The 15,789-nt window shown below is 44.0% G+C and overlaps 1 protein-coding gene across 3 annotated transcripts in view; it reads right to left on the bottom strand.

The window, feature by feature from the left end:
• LOC306861225 (protein kinase C theta type-like) overlaps nt 1-15,789 on the bottom strand; it is a 35,908-nt gene that overhangs the window by 18,620 nt on the left and 1,499 nt on the right. Inside the window, exons 2-3 of one of the 3 annotated variants that reach the window (XM_079403372.1) lie at nt 1,944-1,964; nt 954-1,416 (exon numbers count right to left, since the gene is read on the bottom strand). In XM_079403372.1, the coding sequence (XP_079259498.1) occupies nt 954-1,071 (118 nt within the window). In that variant the 5' untranslated portion in view covers nt 1,072-1,416; nt 1,944-1,964. Of the gene's footprint in view, nt 1-953; nt 1,417-1,943; nt 2,058-15,789 lie in introns of all 3 variants that reach the window. The other 2 variants (XM_079403374.1, XM_079403373.1) reach the window with 2 other exon arrangements.

The following is a 15,789-nucleotide window of genomic DNA, read 5'->3' on the forward strand; positions in this document are numbered from 1 at the left end:
AACTGAGTAGGTTGATCTTGTGGGTGTTTCTTCCACTATGGGCAATTTCGTCTTTTTAAACTTTTAGTAAACATTAAACAATCTTTATTCAAATACATTTTTCTAATATTTCTTCAACATTGATGTTTAAAAAGTAACAATTTAACACATACATGCATCACAGGAGATTTATTTTATTGTATTTAATTTTCTTAAACCATTGTGCCATTTTCACCACATCTTAAATCTTGTTGCAATTTCACTTTTTTTTTAATTTTTATTTTTTTTGCATTATAGCATTTTATTTACAACAGATACAATTAAATTGTATTTTTTTTCCATAATTTGCCAAAATTACAGCTTGATGCCCAATAAAAATATTCAGTTTTTAAAATCATATTTACCTTGGTTTTTACTTATTTTCTTTGGACATCACATGTTATCATATTTAATTATCAAACCCTGTTGTCTACTTCATAACTAAGTACAGTAACTTGGAAAAAAAAATGAGGGGCAAAATTGTTGGTTGTTGTGATAACAACACCAGAGTTAAGTTATATTAAAAGAGATAATCATAGTTTAAAGTTAAAACCTAATTATTAAAGTAATTATTCATATTTTAATTAATAGATTTCATATTTTAAGCAATTCACATTGATAGATTTTCATATTTTAAGATTAAAAGTGGGACAAGGGTAAAACGATAGAAATATATACATACAACTATAAAGATGAAAATATTAAAATCTATATCTTTTGAAATTTGAAAAAAAAAATGGCAAAAAGAAATACTGAATGCATGGCAAAAAAGTTTCTAAGACAATTTTAATGTGACCTTCATAACAAAGTGATAATAAATATTTAAAAATGCCCACAACTAAAGAAACTACCATGTGATGTCTGTTGTCTGTCTATGTTTTTAACACTTTTATTTTAAACTGTCTTCATCGATCTGAAGCAAAAGTATTTCTTACCAGTCTCTACAGCCTCTTTCATGTAGACAGCACAGTATGGATTGAGTACTTCTTCATGGTAGGCAAGCCCAGGGTCCATCTCAAAACTCGAAAAACCAATCCTCAGGAATGGAGACATGACTGTAAACTCCCAGATCCAACAGGAACAGCCTCAGATATACAGTTTCCTGTTAAAGTATGGTGGGTAATTCCACTGTAAGGATCTTCTGTACTGTGATGCACTCCTATTTGATGTTTGTTTTCATGTTTGTGATGTCCGATGTATGGGTTTCGAATCTCAAGTGGCTCAGTAGAGGGACAAGCACTGTATAGTACAAGTCTGGAATGGTGGTGTCCTTAGCTCCGTGGTATCCAAAGTAATATTTTTTCAAATGAAGTGTTTAAATTTGTCCTTTGTCCATGAGATCCGGCTCTCTTCCCAGTTTTAGAAGGAACGATGTTGTGATGAAACAGTTGAAACAGTCTACAAAAAACAGAATAAAATATAATAAATTAAAATACAACAACAAAGAACTAAAAATAGTAAATTAAAAATTACAATATTTATATTAAATAAATATTACTAAATTAATAAAAAGTTGTAATATTATATACAGTATATTATCAGTTTTAGTTAGTTTAGCATTAGTGCATTCAGTATTTGACACTTTGATTTTCATTTTTTAATGTTCATAAACAACTCTGATTTGTTCATTGTTAATAGTCACAAAATGATGATACTGTTCAATTAAGTCTGCTTAAACCATTAACTAAAGCTCAGATGAAAAAAGGCATAAACAACCCAGTTGTAAGGATCATTCTGATATGCTCTGTCAAAAAGAAACGCAACTGAAATCATGCTTTAACTTCTTTCCATACTACACTTGCCCTTTAAATTAACATGACACCAATTTACACCAACCAATAACACTTAACATGTCATAAACTAAGCAGAAAACACACTGACTTGTTAAACAGTTGGACCACAGGAAACATTTAGAGAATACTTACCAGTTGAAAGCTGTAAGGTAACTGGTGAAGGGAGAGAACCAGAGAGAAAGAACTATTAATAGATGCGAAATACAAAACTCCCATCCCAACAGCCTGCCAGGATTCAGTTCCCTGCTGAGTAACAAACATACAGTACTAACACACACATCATGGCCACACATTTACACTTTGCTCAAACTTGATGTGATATATGCTATAGTGTGCGATATTCATGTTACAAAAACAGAAACCAAACTAGATTTGTACTTTTTTTTTTTTTTTTTTTTTTTTTTTTTTTTTAAAAGAAAATGTGAGTGGAACTTACTCCCCGCCACAATTAAGAATTACTGTTAAAAATAATTAACGTAATATTCTGGTTAAGCTCAAACAACAGCATTTGTGGCATAAATTAAATTACCACATTAAATAATTTAGATTCATTCTTAAAAATAAAAATCAAAGTTACAATGCAAGTGAATAAGTGAATAATTTTGGAACCTTTCAAAAACAAAAATGTGAATTTTCGTAAAGCACTTCTGTTAAAACTTAACAGTAGTTACAGTTGTGTAGCAGTAAGATGTTGTGTAGATATAAATTCATTGTCGTTTTAGACTTATGTTGTCGTGAAATTGAACAACTTTACACAAAATAGGTTAGTAAGCGATTTTACCACAAAATCATGTACTCATGTAATCACGAGTTTCAGTTCATTTTTGTGACGGGCTTAATTTGTTCACAGAAAGGAAACTCAAATGGCAGAAAGCAACATCCTGTTTGTTTTCTTTATTTTATAAAACACAATGTTTTGTTTTCATTGTGAGTGTATACAAATAAAAGCAGACCTTTATACAGTGATGCATTATTAAGACGATAAGTGTTTAAAGTTGATTCTGCTGGTATAAGGAAACAGTTGAAGTGATCGCGTCACACGAACGCACACACACACACAAAACACATCAGTTCCAGCACTGCTAAAGTTGGTACTTTATCAAAATAAAATGCAGTGAACCAAACTTCAGCTGTGTCACTGTTGGAACGCGACTGAAGTAAAAAGCCTATAATTTACATAATAAATAATAGTTTAGCATTCAGATAAGTTGCATCACAAATATGGAAATATTATGGAATATTTGGATTCGTGGCGAATGAGAGAGGTAGGATACGCGAGCACAAAGCTCCATTTCGCAAACAGTTGAGTGCGCAAGTCTTTAAAGTATGCTCTTTGTCAGTCTATGTGAGAGACTCCTTCAGAATCAGCACATGGTCACTGTCTAGGGGGCTTTGTTTTCAAGCGCTCAACTCATGGCATTCGCTGTTCTTCTGCTGGCTTTTATCAAACAGCGTTGCATTACTGCGGGCGACCCCCTTCTGGATCGGGGGTGAATTGCCTGTATTTGTTGTAAGGCCTCATGCACCGAACAGAGATGCCCGTACCGTGTCGGTTCGGTACGAATACATGTACCGTGCCACCCCTAATAGATAGATAGATAGATAGATAGATAGATAGATAATTAAAAAACGTCTGAGGTTACGTATGTAACCCTAGTTCCTCGAGGGAACGAGACGCTGCATCCAGAGACGCTTTGGGGAACGCCTTCAGCGTGACCAGCTCTGAATACAAATGAAATCTGTCCAATGGATGGCGGGACGTCACGGGCGAGGTGACGTAATGACCAGCTGGCATAAAAGCACATGCGGTGAAACCGGCGTCAGCTTCTAAATTGAAGCAAGCGCTGGCAGGGATGCCGGAAGTGTGGCCTCGCGACGCAGTGTCTCGTTCCCTCGAGGGACTAGGGTTACATACGAAACCGGAGACGTTCCTCCTTCAGGAACTCGAGCTTTGGGGAACGAGATACCCACGGCACCAGACTTCCTAATCCCTGCCCCGTGTGTATCTGTACAGAGCACATCTAGGGCGAGAGAACGGAAGAGCCTGGAGTGGCTCGCATGTCCAGGCCATAGAACCTGACAAAAGTCAGGGGCGTAGACCATCCCGCAGCGTTGCAGATGTCATGATTGGGACACCTGCGAGAAAGGCCTTGGAGTCTGCCACACTCCTCGTGGAATGAGCCTTGACTGGCGAGGGGAGGCCAGAGGACTCATAGGCCATATGAATGGCATCGACAATCCACCACTGAGGGTCTCCTTGAAGCAGGAAGATCTCTCTTAGGGGGACCATAGCAAATCAGCAATTGGTCCGCCCTTCTCCACATGGCAGCTCTGTGGACTTATGCGTCCAGTGCTCGCACTAGACACATACGGTTAAGCTTTAGCTGGTCAGGTTCCCGAAAGGGAGGAGGACTAAAGGCCTGCAGTACGACAGGCTGTGGCGTGACGGAAGAAACTTTGCAAAGTCCAAGTGAGAAGGGGCCACCATTCAATACCACAGCCAAGTCCCAAGGGGGGGACCCGGGACCGTACTGGAGGCCTTAGCCTCAGTGCACCACGGAGGAAATGTGTACTAGGGGGTGTCTGCCCACTGACTGTCCACCAAGAGAGGTGTGCTAGGCCGAAATCATTGCAACATAAACCTTCAAATTGGGGTGGTTTAACCCTGCAGAGAGTCGAGCCTGCAGGAAGTCCAGCACTGTACCAACCGGGCAGTTAACTGGGTCAAGCTGGCGATCTCCGTACCATGAAGTGAAGAATCTCCACTTCAGGGCATACAGTCTCCTCGTTGAGGGAGCTCTGGATTGGAGGATGGTCTCAACAACCTCGGTTGAGAGACCGGAAGCTATGAGCCGTGGCCCCCCAGGGGCCACACCCACAGCCTCCACAACTCCGGACAGGGGTGCACAAGGGTGCCTTCTGCCTGTGAGAGGAGATTCCTCCTGACTAGAATCTCCCATGGAGAGCCGTCGTGGAGGGAAATCAGGTCCGAGAACCATACTCGGCCCGGCTAGAACGGGGCTACTAGTAGCAGCCAGACTCCGTCCCGGCGCACTCTCTCCAGAACTCCGGGGAGCAGAGCAAACGGGGGGAAGGCGTACAGACGAAGCCTCAGCCACGTCTGTACCATGGCATCCAGCCCCAACGGAGCTGGATGACGTAGAGAGTACCAGAGGGGACATTGTGCTGTCTCCTGAGTAGCGAAGAGGTCCACCTGAGCCTGGCCAAACACTCTCCAGATCTGCTTCAACACCTCGGTGTGAAGCATCCATTCCCATCTCCCACATTGAGATGCTACACAGGCGCTCAGAAGGGAGCGGCATGCTCATAGGTGACCCTCTAAGTTGAGGGGAACAATGCCAGCTCGACCAACAAGGAGAGCCGGGAAGGAGCAGCATGCTCCTAGTAGGCTTGCTGCTATAGACGGTGTTGGCGGTGATAACACCGGTTACTTCACTTGCCCACCGCGGCACCGTCCCTCACCGTAATTTAGATTTTTATTTAATAGTAATAAAAATAATTTAGTTCAGTTAGAGAACAGACACTACAATTAAAACTGAACACGGCTGCTCAATGCAACACATTGAGCGAACGACAGTCGCGCATCACAGATCAGATTTCATTGAACACGTGAGGAGAGTGAGCCGAGGTGACTGACAGAAGAGTGAGGTGAGACAGACAAGACGATGGCGCGGCATGCTCAAAGGTGACCCTCTAAGGTGAGGGGAGCAATGCCAGCTCGACCAACAAGGAGAGCTCGGCCTCATAGCCCACACAAGGATCTGGTGCGCTAGCCTGTACAGGGGGCGTGACCGCAGACCTCCTTGGTGGTTGATATAAGAGACCACCGATGTGTTGTCGGTGCAAACTAACACATGGCAACCTCTTAGGTCTGGGAGAAAGTATTTCAGCGCCTGAAACACGGCCAGCATCTCGAGCCTTTAGCAAGTGCCAAGCGAGATGATGACCCCTCCACAGACCGTGAGCAGGGTGGCCACTCGTGACCGCTCCCCAACCAGTGAGGGATGCGTCCGTCGCTACCGTACGCGGCGACACTGAGCTCCCAGCACCGGGCCCTGGGACAAGAGCCAAGGTTGTCTCCACATGTCTAAGGCACGTAGGCATCGCCGCGTGAGTGACTGGCCTTCTTTCACTTCCTGACATTCGTGAGGATTGACTCGATCCGAGCAGGAGACATACGTGCCTGCACCGTGGCCGAATCCCACACCATCCCCAGATAAGTGTAATGGAGAAAGCACACTTTTCTTGGGGTTCAGTCTTAACCCCAACCCTTTTATTGGGCGAGAACAACATCTCAATGTTGAGCCGCTCTCAGCTCTGATTGCGCGAGAATCAACCAATTGCCCCGTAGCCGCAGCGGAGCTAACCCGGCATCCACATACTCGTGAGAGTGCTAGTCCGAAGGGAAGTACCCGATATTGGTAAGCTTTGCCCCCAAAAGGAAACCTCAGGAACTTCCTGTGAGTGAGTGGGAAGGATGGAGACATGGAAGTATGCGTCTTTTTTAGATCTACGTGACAAACCAGTCCTCGGACTTGATCTGAAACACTTACCTGAGCATCTTTAACTTCAGTCAGCTGACTGAGCGGCTCAATTGATGAAAATCTAAAATGGGACGCAATCCTCCATCCTCCTTGGAACTATGAAGTACCGTCTGTAGAACCCGGACTCTTTTTCATGAGGAGGGCCACCTCGATGGCCTCCTACCTTAAGAAAGTATCTACCTCTTGTTCCATTACCAGAGCCTGCTCTGGGCCCACTAACGTGGAATTCACCCCGTTGAATTGAGGCGGACGAGAACCGAACTGGATTCTGTAGCCTCTCTCTACAGTGCGGAGGACCCACTGAGACACATTTGGCAGTAGTTCCACGCTGCGAAATAGTCTACTAAGGGAACCAGTCTCTCGAGACTGGCCTCTGGTGTAATCGGAGCGGCTAGTTCAGTGGCCTGGAACGGCACACCGGCAGGGAACAGCCGAACTAGCTGCTCCAGAGACCCCCGAAGGGGTGGCGAGCATCTCAGCTCCGCTACGGTTCCGGGCGGAAGAGACTGAGATGTGTTCTCGCTGGAGACCGCTGCGCCCTAGAACACCATATGTGGCAGGGTTAGCAGATCGATCTCCTGAGGGCACTGGGGGAAGACGAGCACCGTACGCAGCGATGATCGTTGCTCTACCCCAGTGGGGCTACCCTCATAAGCCCTGATCCACTCACATCAGGGCTTCTTGGCCGAAGACCTCTTCGCCTGCTTGGCTGGGAGGTCTTTGACCGCGCACCCTTCTTACCGCCCCGACCCCGCTCCCACGGGGGCGAGCTTGCCCATACGAGGAGCCAGCACGCAACAGGGGCTGCTCTCGCCCAGCAACTCCGTGAGCTAGAGAGCGGCGAGGGTGAAACCGCTGGAATGCTGCCACCTGCCTACCGTCACCGAAAAGGCCAGAAGGCAAAGTGGGGTGTCCAGAAGGAAGACCCTATCGCGGTCTTTAAATCCAACAGGGTCAACCAAAGATGCCTCTCCGCCGCCACCAGGGCTGCGCGGAGTGACAAATCAGCAGTTTTGCGGAGTTCACGAATGTCCTCCGCACTAAATCCCTCGCCCTCATCCAACTCCTTGAGCAGGTCAGCCTGGTATGCCCGCAACAGCACCATGGTGTGCAGATATAAGCCAGCCCGACCTGCTGCCGCGTACCCCTTGCCTTCAGAGACGACGCAGCGTCAGGGGACAGATAGCTCGCAAGTGTCTGTTCCGCACGCGGCATCACTCTGTAACCGCGCTCACTCGTCCCCATCACATTACCGTAGTAATCGAATGAGGGGACGAAGATGCGGCCGAAAAAAGTTTTCCCTACAACCTCGACACCTCAGTGTGGAGGTTGGGGGAAAAAAGGCAGGCTCCGATGTGGAGGTGAGTCTGAAACCGCAGAAAACGTCTCGTACAACCCTCTCTGCAGTTCGACATGACACTCCACAAGCTCCTCATATTGGGGTGAAAGAGGGGGTACAACATGCTCAGCGTTTCCCGTGTCAACCTCCTTGGAGGAAGACAAAAGAAACGCCGAGGCCGCTGCCCGAGGGGAAGTATCCGCAAGGCAGGCTTCTGATCTCGGGGAGCGGTCATGGGATCCGACAGGTGAGGATGGAGATAGAGACTCGCTAGTCTCCGATCCCTCTATCAGATCCCGCCGCGAGCCTCAGCGGAAGCGGGGGCCAGCGTCGTGGGGAACGCCAAAGAAAGAACCCTCCTCCGGAGAGGAGGGCATTTCGGGAGCAAAGCATGCGCAGAGGAAGGCTCCCGCAGTGCGGGCAATCAGCCCCCTTGAGAGCCGCCGCCGCATGTCTTGCTCCCAAGCAAAGCACACACAAGCCGTGTGTATCCCCCGCACACAAAAAACTTTGTAGGGAGGAACACACCGCCCGTATTGCGCTTTGCTTCCATGTTAGTAACAGACAGATAACACTAAATACTCACGGAGATACAGAGCACTGGCTGAAAGACAAAAGCTGATGGCTGTTTCACTGCACGTGCTTTTATGCCAGCTGGTCATTACGTCACCTCGCCCGTGATGTCCCGCCATCCATTGGACAGATTTAATTTGTATTCAGAGCCGGTCACGCTGAAGGCGTTTCCCAAAGCGCCTCTGGACGCAGCTCGAGTTCCTGAAGAGGAACTGATTAAGTGTGCTTTTTTTTTTTTTTTTTTTTTCTTTTCTTAACTCAAGTTTCTCAAAACTCTGGCTTATAAACTCTTTCTTTTTCTAAATGTGTTACTGCCAAGTATTTCCTGTTGTTTGATTGACAGCTCAAACCGCACTTCCTGCATCATTGAAGGACTGTAGCTCAGATAGCAAGCTGCTGCTCTTACCTGCCTCTGCTACCAGGATAGAGAGAAAAGACAAACAACAGTAGACAGATAGAAAGAGCACAGCTGGACACAGACAGACACTTTAATGTCAGAACTATAGTAAGTCTTTATTGGCTCTGAACGTGATATTTCATCAAACAGTGTATGGAGTCAATACTGACTCCAGAGTCGACAGAGTTGAACTATCCCAGCATGTGAAACCTGCAGGGGTGGAAGAAGTGTGGGATCAAACCACAAACGCCTCCATTGAACTCACACACACTGGACTGGACTGAACTACAAATACATTTGACCTTTCGCAAGCCACTCGGGAGGTTAGATTCATGAGGCTTGTTAAAGGAATATTCCATGTTCAATACTTAAGACCCCAAGGTCACCCCACACTATAGGAACAAAACGGTTAAATCTAGGATTTTTTTTCTCATGTTTGTGGTCTCATTTTGAAGATCTTAAATGTTTTAAAAAATCTTTTAGAGTGTATTGTGTTAGACCCTTTTAGGTTTTAATGTTGCATAATATGAATTCTCTTAATTTTCATATCAAGTTACACATCAAAAGTTACAATTTTTTTTTTAATTTAAATTAAGTTATTTAATTAAACAGTTAGCACATTTTATATATGTCTACAGATTACATTTCTAGATACATTTATGTGTATATATACACACACACACACGTTTGTTTTTGTGAAAAGTGGGGACATCCCATAGGCGTAATGGTTTTTATACTGTACAAACTGTATATGCTATTGCCCTACACCTACTCTACACCTAAACTTAGCCCTCACAGGAGACATCATTTTTACTTTCCCCCCCAAAAACTCAATCTGTATGATTTATAAGCGTTTTGAAAAGTAGGGACATGGGGCAATGTCCTCATATATGTGTGTGTATGTGTGTGTATATGTGTCACCTTCACCTTGTAATACCTATGTCATACCTGTGTCATTATACAAATTTATGTCCTCATTTGTCATAAAAACGCGCAAGCACACACACACACACACACACACGTGTATATATACACTCACCTAAAGGATTATTAGGAACACCATACTAATACTGTGTTTGACCCCCTTTCGCCTTCAGAACTGCCTTAATTCTACGTGGCATTGATTCAACAAGGTGCTGAAAGCATTCTTTAGAAATGTTGGCCCATATTGATAGGATAGCATCTTGCAGTTGATGGAGATTTGTGGGATGCACATCCAGGGCACGAAGCTCCCGTTCCACCACATCCCAAAGATGCTCTATTGGGTTGAGATCTGGTGACTGTGGGGGCCATTTTAGTACAGTGAACTCATTGTCATGTTCAAGAAACCAATTTGAAATGATTCAAGCTTTGTGACATGGTGCATTATCCTGCTGGAAGTAGCCATCAGAGGATGGGTACATGGTGGTCATAAAGGGATGGACATGGTCAGAAACAATGCTCAGGTAGGCATTTAAACGATGCCCAATTGGCACTAAGGGGCCTAAAGTGTGCCAAGAAAACATCCCCCACACCATTACACCACCACCACCAGCCTGCACAGTGGTAACAAGGCATGATGGATCCATGTTCTCATTCTGTTTACGCCAAATTCTGACTCTACCATCTGAATGTCTCAACAGAAATCGAGACTCATCAGACCAGGCAACATTTTTCCAGTCTTCAACCGTCCAATTTTGGTGAGCTCGTGCAAATTGTAGCCTCTTTTTCCTATTTGTAGTGGAGATGAGTGGTACCCGGTGGGGTCTTCTGCTGTTGTAGCCCATCCGCCTCAAGGTTGTGCGTGTTGTGGCTTCACAAATGCTTTGCTGCATACCTCGGTTGTAACGAGTGGTTATTTCAGTCAAAGTTGCTCTTCTATCAGCTTGAATCAGTTGGCCCATTCTCCTCTGACCTCTAGCATCAACAAGGCATTTTCGCCCACAGGACTGCCGCATACTGGATGTTTTTCCCTTTTCACACCATTCTTTGTAAACCCTAGAAATGGTTGTGCGTGAAAATCCCAGTAACTGAGCAGATTGTGAAATACTCAGACCGGCCCGTCTGGCACCAACAACCATGCCACGCTCAAAATTGCTTAAATCACCTTTCTTTCCCATTCTGACATTCAGTTTGGAGTTCAGGAGATTGTCTTGACCAGGACCACACCCCTAAATGCATTGAAGCAACTGCCATGTGATTGGTTGATTAGATAATTGCATTAATGAGAAATTGAACAGGTGTTCCTAATAATCCTTTAGGTGAGTGTATTTATACGTCTACATTTTCGTATGCAAGATTCATATGCTTTTAAGAAATTAATACTAAAATTAATTTTATTTACATTAAATTGATCAAAAGTAACAGTGAATACATTTATCATATAAAAGATGATAATTAGAAATGTTTCTTGATCACCAAATCAGCATATTATAATGATTTCTAAATGATCATGTGACACTGAAAATTGGAGTAATGATGCTGAAAATTCTGTTTTGCCATCACAGGCATAAAAAAAAGAGACAACCGTAATTTTAAATTGTAGTAATATTTTACGTTATTAATATTAATATAATACTTCACAGTTTTTGTGTTTACAATCACATAAGAGACTTCGGTTTAAAAAAAATGAACACTTTATTTCGATAGTCCACTTTAGACATTCTACTAACTTTGCAACTAAATGTCAACCAGCAGTCATTAGAGTAATAGTAGACTGCCTGCTTAATATCTTCTAACACTTTATTTTGATGGGTCTACAACATACTTACTATGAGAAACTTTGCAAGTATATGTCAACATACTCTATTAACTCTAAACTTAACCTAATGGTCTACTCTGAGAGTTAGTAGACATGTAGTTGCAAATTAATAATTAGTTGACGTAGTTACAAAGTTATTTATAGTTAGTAGAATGTCTAAAGTGGACAATCGAAATTAAGTGTAACCAAAAATGTTAATGTAAACCTAAATTAAACAAATTAAGATATTATGGTTTATTATTATTAAAAATATAACCAGGACTGATGACAACTTCTAATGTTGGATAAATAATGTGATAATGTTTTAAAAGCTATTCAAAAACAAAACTAGTGTTGTGCATTTCTATCTGAGAGGTAAAGGCAAAAACATGAGTTTTCTATGAACAAACAGAAGAGGAAGTGTTTTTTTGCAATCAAGGTTTTAGCACTATTTAGCACTTGTAATGATGGCGCTGAGGCAGAGTTAGAATCCATTTGCAGAAGTTTATTAAAAGGCGTTTCAACAAACAGAAACGTGAAGTCACAGTTGAGTCCGTTGATACACACAGGGGCAATCCAGAAGGCGGAAATCAGTAGGCAGGCAAAGAGTTCGTACACAAACATCCGTCCAAACGAGCAAACAAGGCAGAGGGGCAAATCCAGGAAATCAGAGTCGAGGTCAACAGGCAGTTATACACAGCAAGGCAATGAGAGACAATGGTAAACGCTTGGTAAGGCAGGTAAACTGGCAATACTTCGCAGTTTGACATGTGCTCAGTCTCTGGCTTATAAAGCAACAAACAGGAAGAGGCAGTAGAGGAAGCAGAGGGAGTGGCAAGCAGTCAGTACTCTGGTGAGAGCTCCCTCTGCTGGTTTGGTGTTACAGAATTACCCCCCCCCCCCCAACATACCTGGGGCTGAGCTTCTTACAGGGCAGCCGCAACTTGATGTCCCTCGTGGAGAGCCAGCCCCGTTGTCCTGGTTGGTAGGGAGGGTGTGGACGCCGTCGCCTGTTAGCCTGGAACTCCTGTGTTCGTACAGCTCGATGGAGGCGGACGTGAGCGCTGTCCCACACCCTCTCACTACGCTGCATCCATGCGTCCACAGCAGGGACTGAAGAAGGTTCGCCAGACCATGGGAATAAAGGGGGTTGGAACCCCAGGACGCACTGAAAGGGGGTGAGACCTGTAGATGAGTGGGTTATGGAGTTTTGAGAATATTCTGCCCATGGTAGGAATTCTGACCATCGATGTTGTTCGCGGCTGCAGTAGGTGCGCAAGTACCGGCCAATTTCCTGGTTGAGGCGTTCTACCTGACCGTTGGGTTGTGGGTGGTACCCTGACGTGAGACTCACATTGATATCGAGGTGTTTGTAGAACGCTCTCCACACTTGGGATGTGAATTGGGTGCCTCGGTCGCTGACTATATTTTCTGGTAGGCCATAGATTCAAAAGACATGGTTGAACAGGGCCAGAGCTGTTTCCATTGATGTGGGGAGACCCTTTAAGGGGAATTAGTCGGCAGGACTTTGAAAATCAGTCGATGATAACCAGTATAGTAGTGAAACCATCAGAGAGGGGTAAATCTGTTACGAAGTCTATGGAGAGGTGAGACCATGGACGTTGTGGTATGGGAAGGGGGCGAAGGAGACCAGATGGTAGTTCTTGGGTGTTTTAGATTGTGCGCAGGCTTTAACGTAAGCAGTGATATCTTGAGTCATGGATGGCCACCAGAAGGAGTTTTTAACGAGTTGTAGGGTACGAGAAATTCCAGGGTGACCTGAGCTGATGGAGGTGTGGACCCATTGCATGATACGTGGCCACATGTTGTGAGGGATGTACTGTTTGTTAGTGGGGCAGTTATTTGGGGTAGGTTCATTCTGCTGGGCTCTTTGCAATTCTTCCATGATATCCCAGGTTACTGGGGCTATGATTTCACTAGGAGGAAGAATTGGTTCTGGGGAGGAATTCTCGGTATATGGGTCTTACCATCTGGAAAGTGCATCTGCCTTGCTGTGTAGCTTTGGATTTGCTGAATACTTCTGATAGATCATTATAGCAGGAAGGGATGTCTACTGTTTTACTGGTCAGGATTGAAACAGGATACAGGTAGAGTAGTTAAGCAGTGATGAAAGCAGAAAGGTTACCAGCGATGAAGCTCACCACTATGCCATGATATGTCAGGGTCATGGATAGAGAGCCAGGGATGTCCCAGAATGACATCATGATGTGATGAGTCAACCACGTATGGATTCCTGATGGAGGAGGCCTACAGTCATTGTGAGAGTTCTAGTTCTGTGGGTGATGCCCTCTCCTATGAGGGTGTGATCAATGGCCTTGATTCTTATAGGGGGAATGCAGGGTTGAGTGAGGAGATCATGTTGCTTGATGAGGCGGCTACTAATGAGGTTGAGTGCTGCACCAGAGTCGATCATAGCTGTAAGTTCAATAGAAGCAGCATCAGTCTTGAGGGTGATAGGGAGCCGAAGCGACTTATTTGTAAGAAGAAAGTAATGGTCAATGTTTACCGTGGGTGTAGATTGGCGCTTGTGGGGACAGCCGGAGCAACGGTGACCTGTTTCACCACAGTAGAAGCAGAGTTGAAGTTGTCGACGCCGGATCCTTTCTTCTTCAGATACTTTGGTGTTACCAAGTTGCATGGGCTCATGACAGGGAGTGGGTTCAGCATACTGAATTGTTTGGCCTGAAAGCAGTGGTTCACCTCGAGATCCTCTGTTGTGCTTACGTTTAGGAGCTTGCCTCATTAGGTTATCGATTTTGATGGTGAGTGTTACAAAATCAGAGAATGAAAGATTTTCCCCTTTGCAAGCCAGTTTGGTCTGGAGTTCATGAGTGAGGCCTTGTTGAAAAATAGCTTTGAGAGATACATCGTTAAATCCACTTTGGGCGGCAAGAGTACGGAACTCAATAGCATAATCAGCCGCAGTGCGGGTACCTGGAGTAGTATGCAGGATCTGCGTCATTACACTCTTTCCTCCAGCTGGATATTCAAAAACTTATCTTACTTGTTGGATGAAGTAATCGACGGAGGTTCTTAGACGTGGATCAGAGTCCCAGACTGCAGCTGCCCAATCGATCGCTTTACCAGTCAGCAAGGTCATGATAAAAGCACATTTGTCCCCATCAGAAGTAAACTTCTCTCTTTGATGATTGAGATAAATTTCCACTTGACGAAGAAAGCCTGTGCATTGCTCAGCGGATCCATTAAATTTATCGGGAAGAGCAAAGCTTACCGTTTTCGGCGTGGGTGAGGGAAGTGCTCTGATGTAGTGCGCCAGGTGTTCATTGACTTGACTGTAGGTTAGCGAGTTGTTCCTGGTAGCCCTTTAATAGTTCACTTTGGTAAGCGAATGCCGTCTGCAGATTTGAAACTTCTGCTGGGTTCATGGTTGGCGAAGTATTCTGTAATGATGGCGCTGAGGCAGAGTTAGAATCCATTCACAGAAGTTTATTAAAAGGGGTTAAAACAAGGCAGAGGGGCAAATCCAAGAAATCAGAGTCGAGGTCAACAGGCAGAGTTATACACAGCAAGGCAATGAGAAAGACAATGGTAAACGCTTGGTAAGGCAGGTAAACTGGCAATACTTCGCAGTTTGACATGTGCTCAGTCTCTGGCTTATAAAGCAACAAACAGGAAGTGGCAGTAGAGGAAGCAGAGGGAGTGGCAAGCAGTCAGTAATCTGGTGAGAGCTCCCTCTGCTGGTTTAATGTTACAGCACTATATATTGTATGGTGTCTACTGAGAATGTGCTAAAAATCAGATCTACCTCCACGTCATGGTTCCATAGCCTTTTAAACCCTAAAAAAGTAAAGTAACTACTTAAAAGAACTCTGAAAAACATGCAGCACTATCACAACATTTTTTTTTCAAAGCCTGCTAGGAATAACACCCTTTTCATTCAAAACTTACATCTGCTTTTATTTGCTGTTATTGATGCTGGTGTTGAGTTATCGATCTATTCTTACACATGTTGGTTCATCATAGTATCTTTAACCCAAGGTTTTCTACCATGAGGCTGTTGAAATAAAATAACTTCACAAACCATCATTGCATCTGTGTTTGAGGTTTAGAACCGTCTTATCCTTTGTAAAGAAGTCAACATGTAACCACAGAGCAGTACAACTTTTAGCCACACATTCTTTTTTTTAAATTTTTTATAGGGCCTAAATCGTTTATTAACATCAATAAAAATAGGAAGTATCATGACAAACTTTGCAGTTTGATAATTCGCTTTGATTAAAGCTATTTCAGCTTCAGTACAATATACAACTGAGTATATTATAAAATGGAATATAGGAAAATACATAAATGTACTGGTTAAAATGTCTTAGAAACAACTGCAGTAATCCATTTCAATACAAATC

The sequence above is a fragment of the Barbus barbus genome, assembly GCF_936440315.1.
Source record: "Barbus barbus genome assembly, chromosome: 42".
NCBI classification, from domain to species: domain Eukaryota; kingdom Metazoa; phylum Chordata; class Actinopteri; order Cypriniformes; family Cyprinidae; genus Barbus; species Barbus barbus.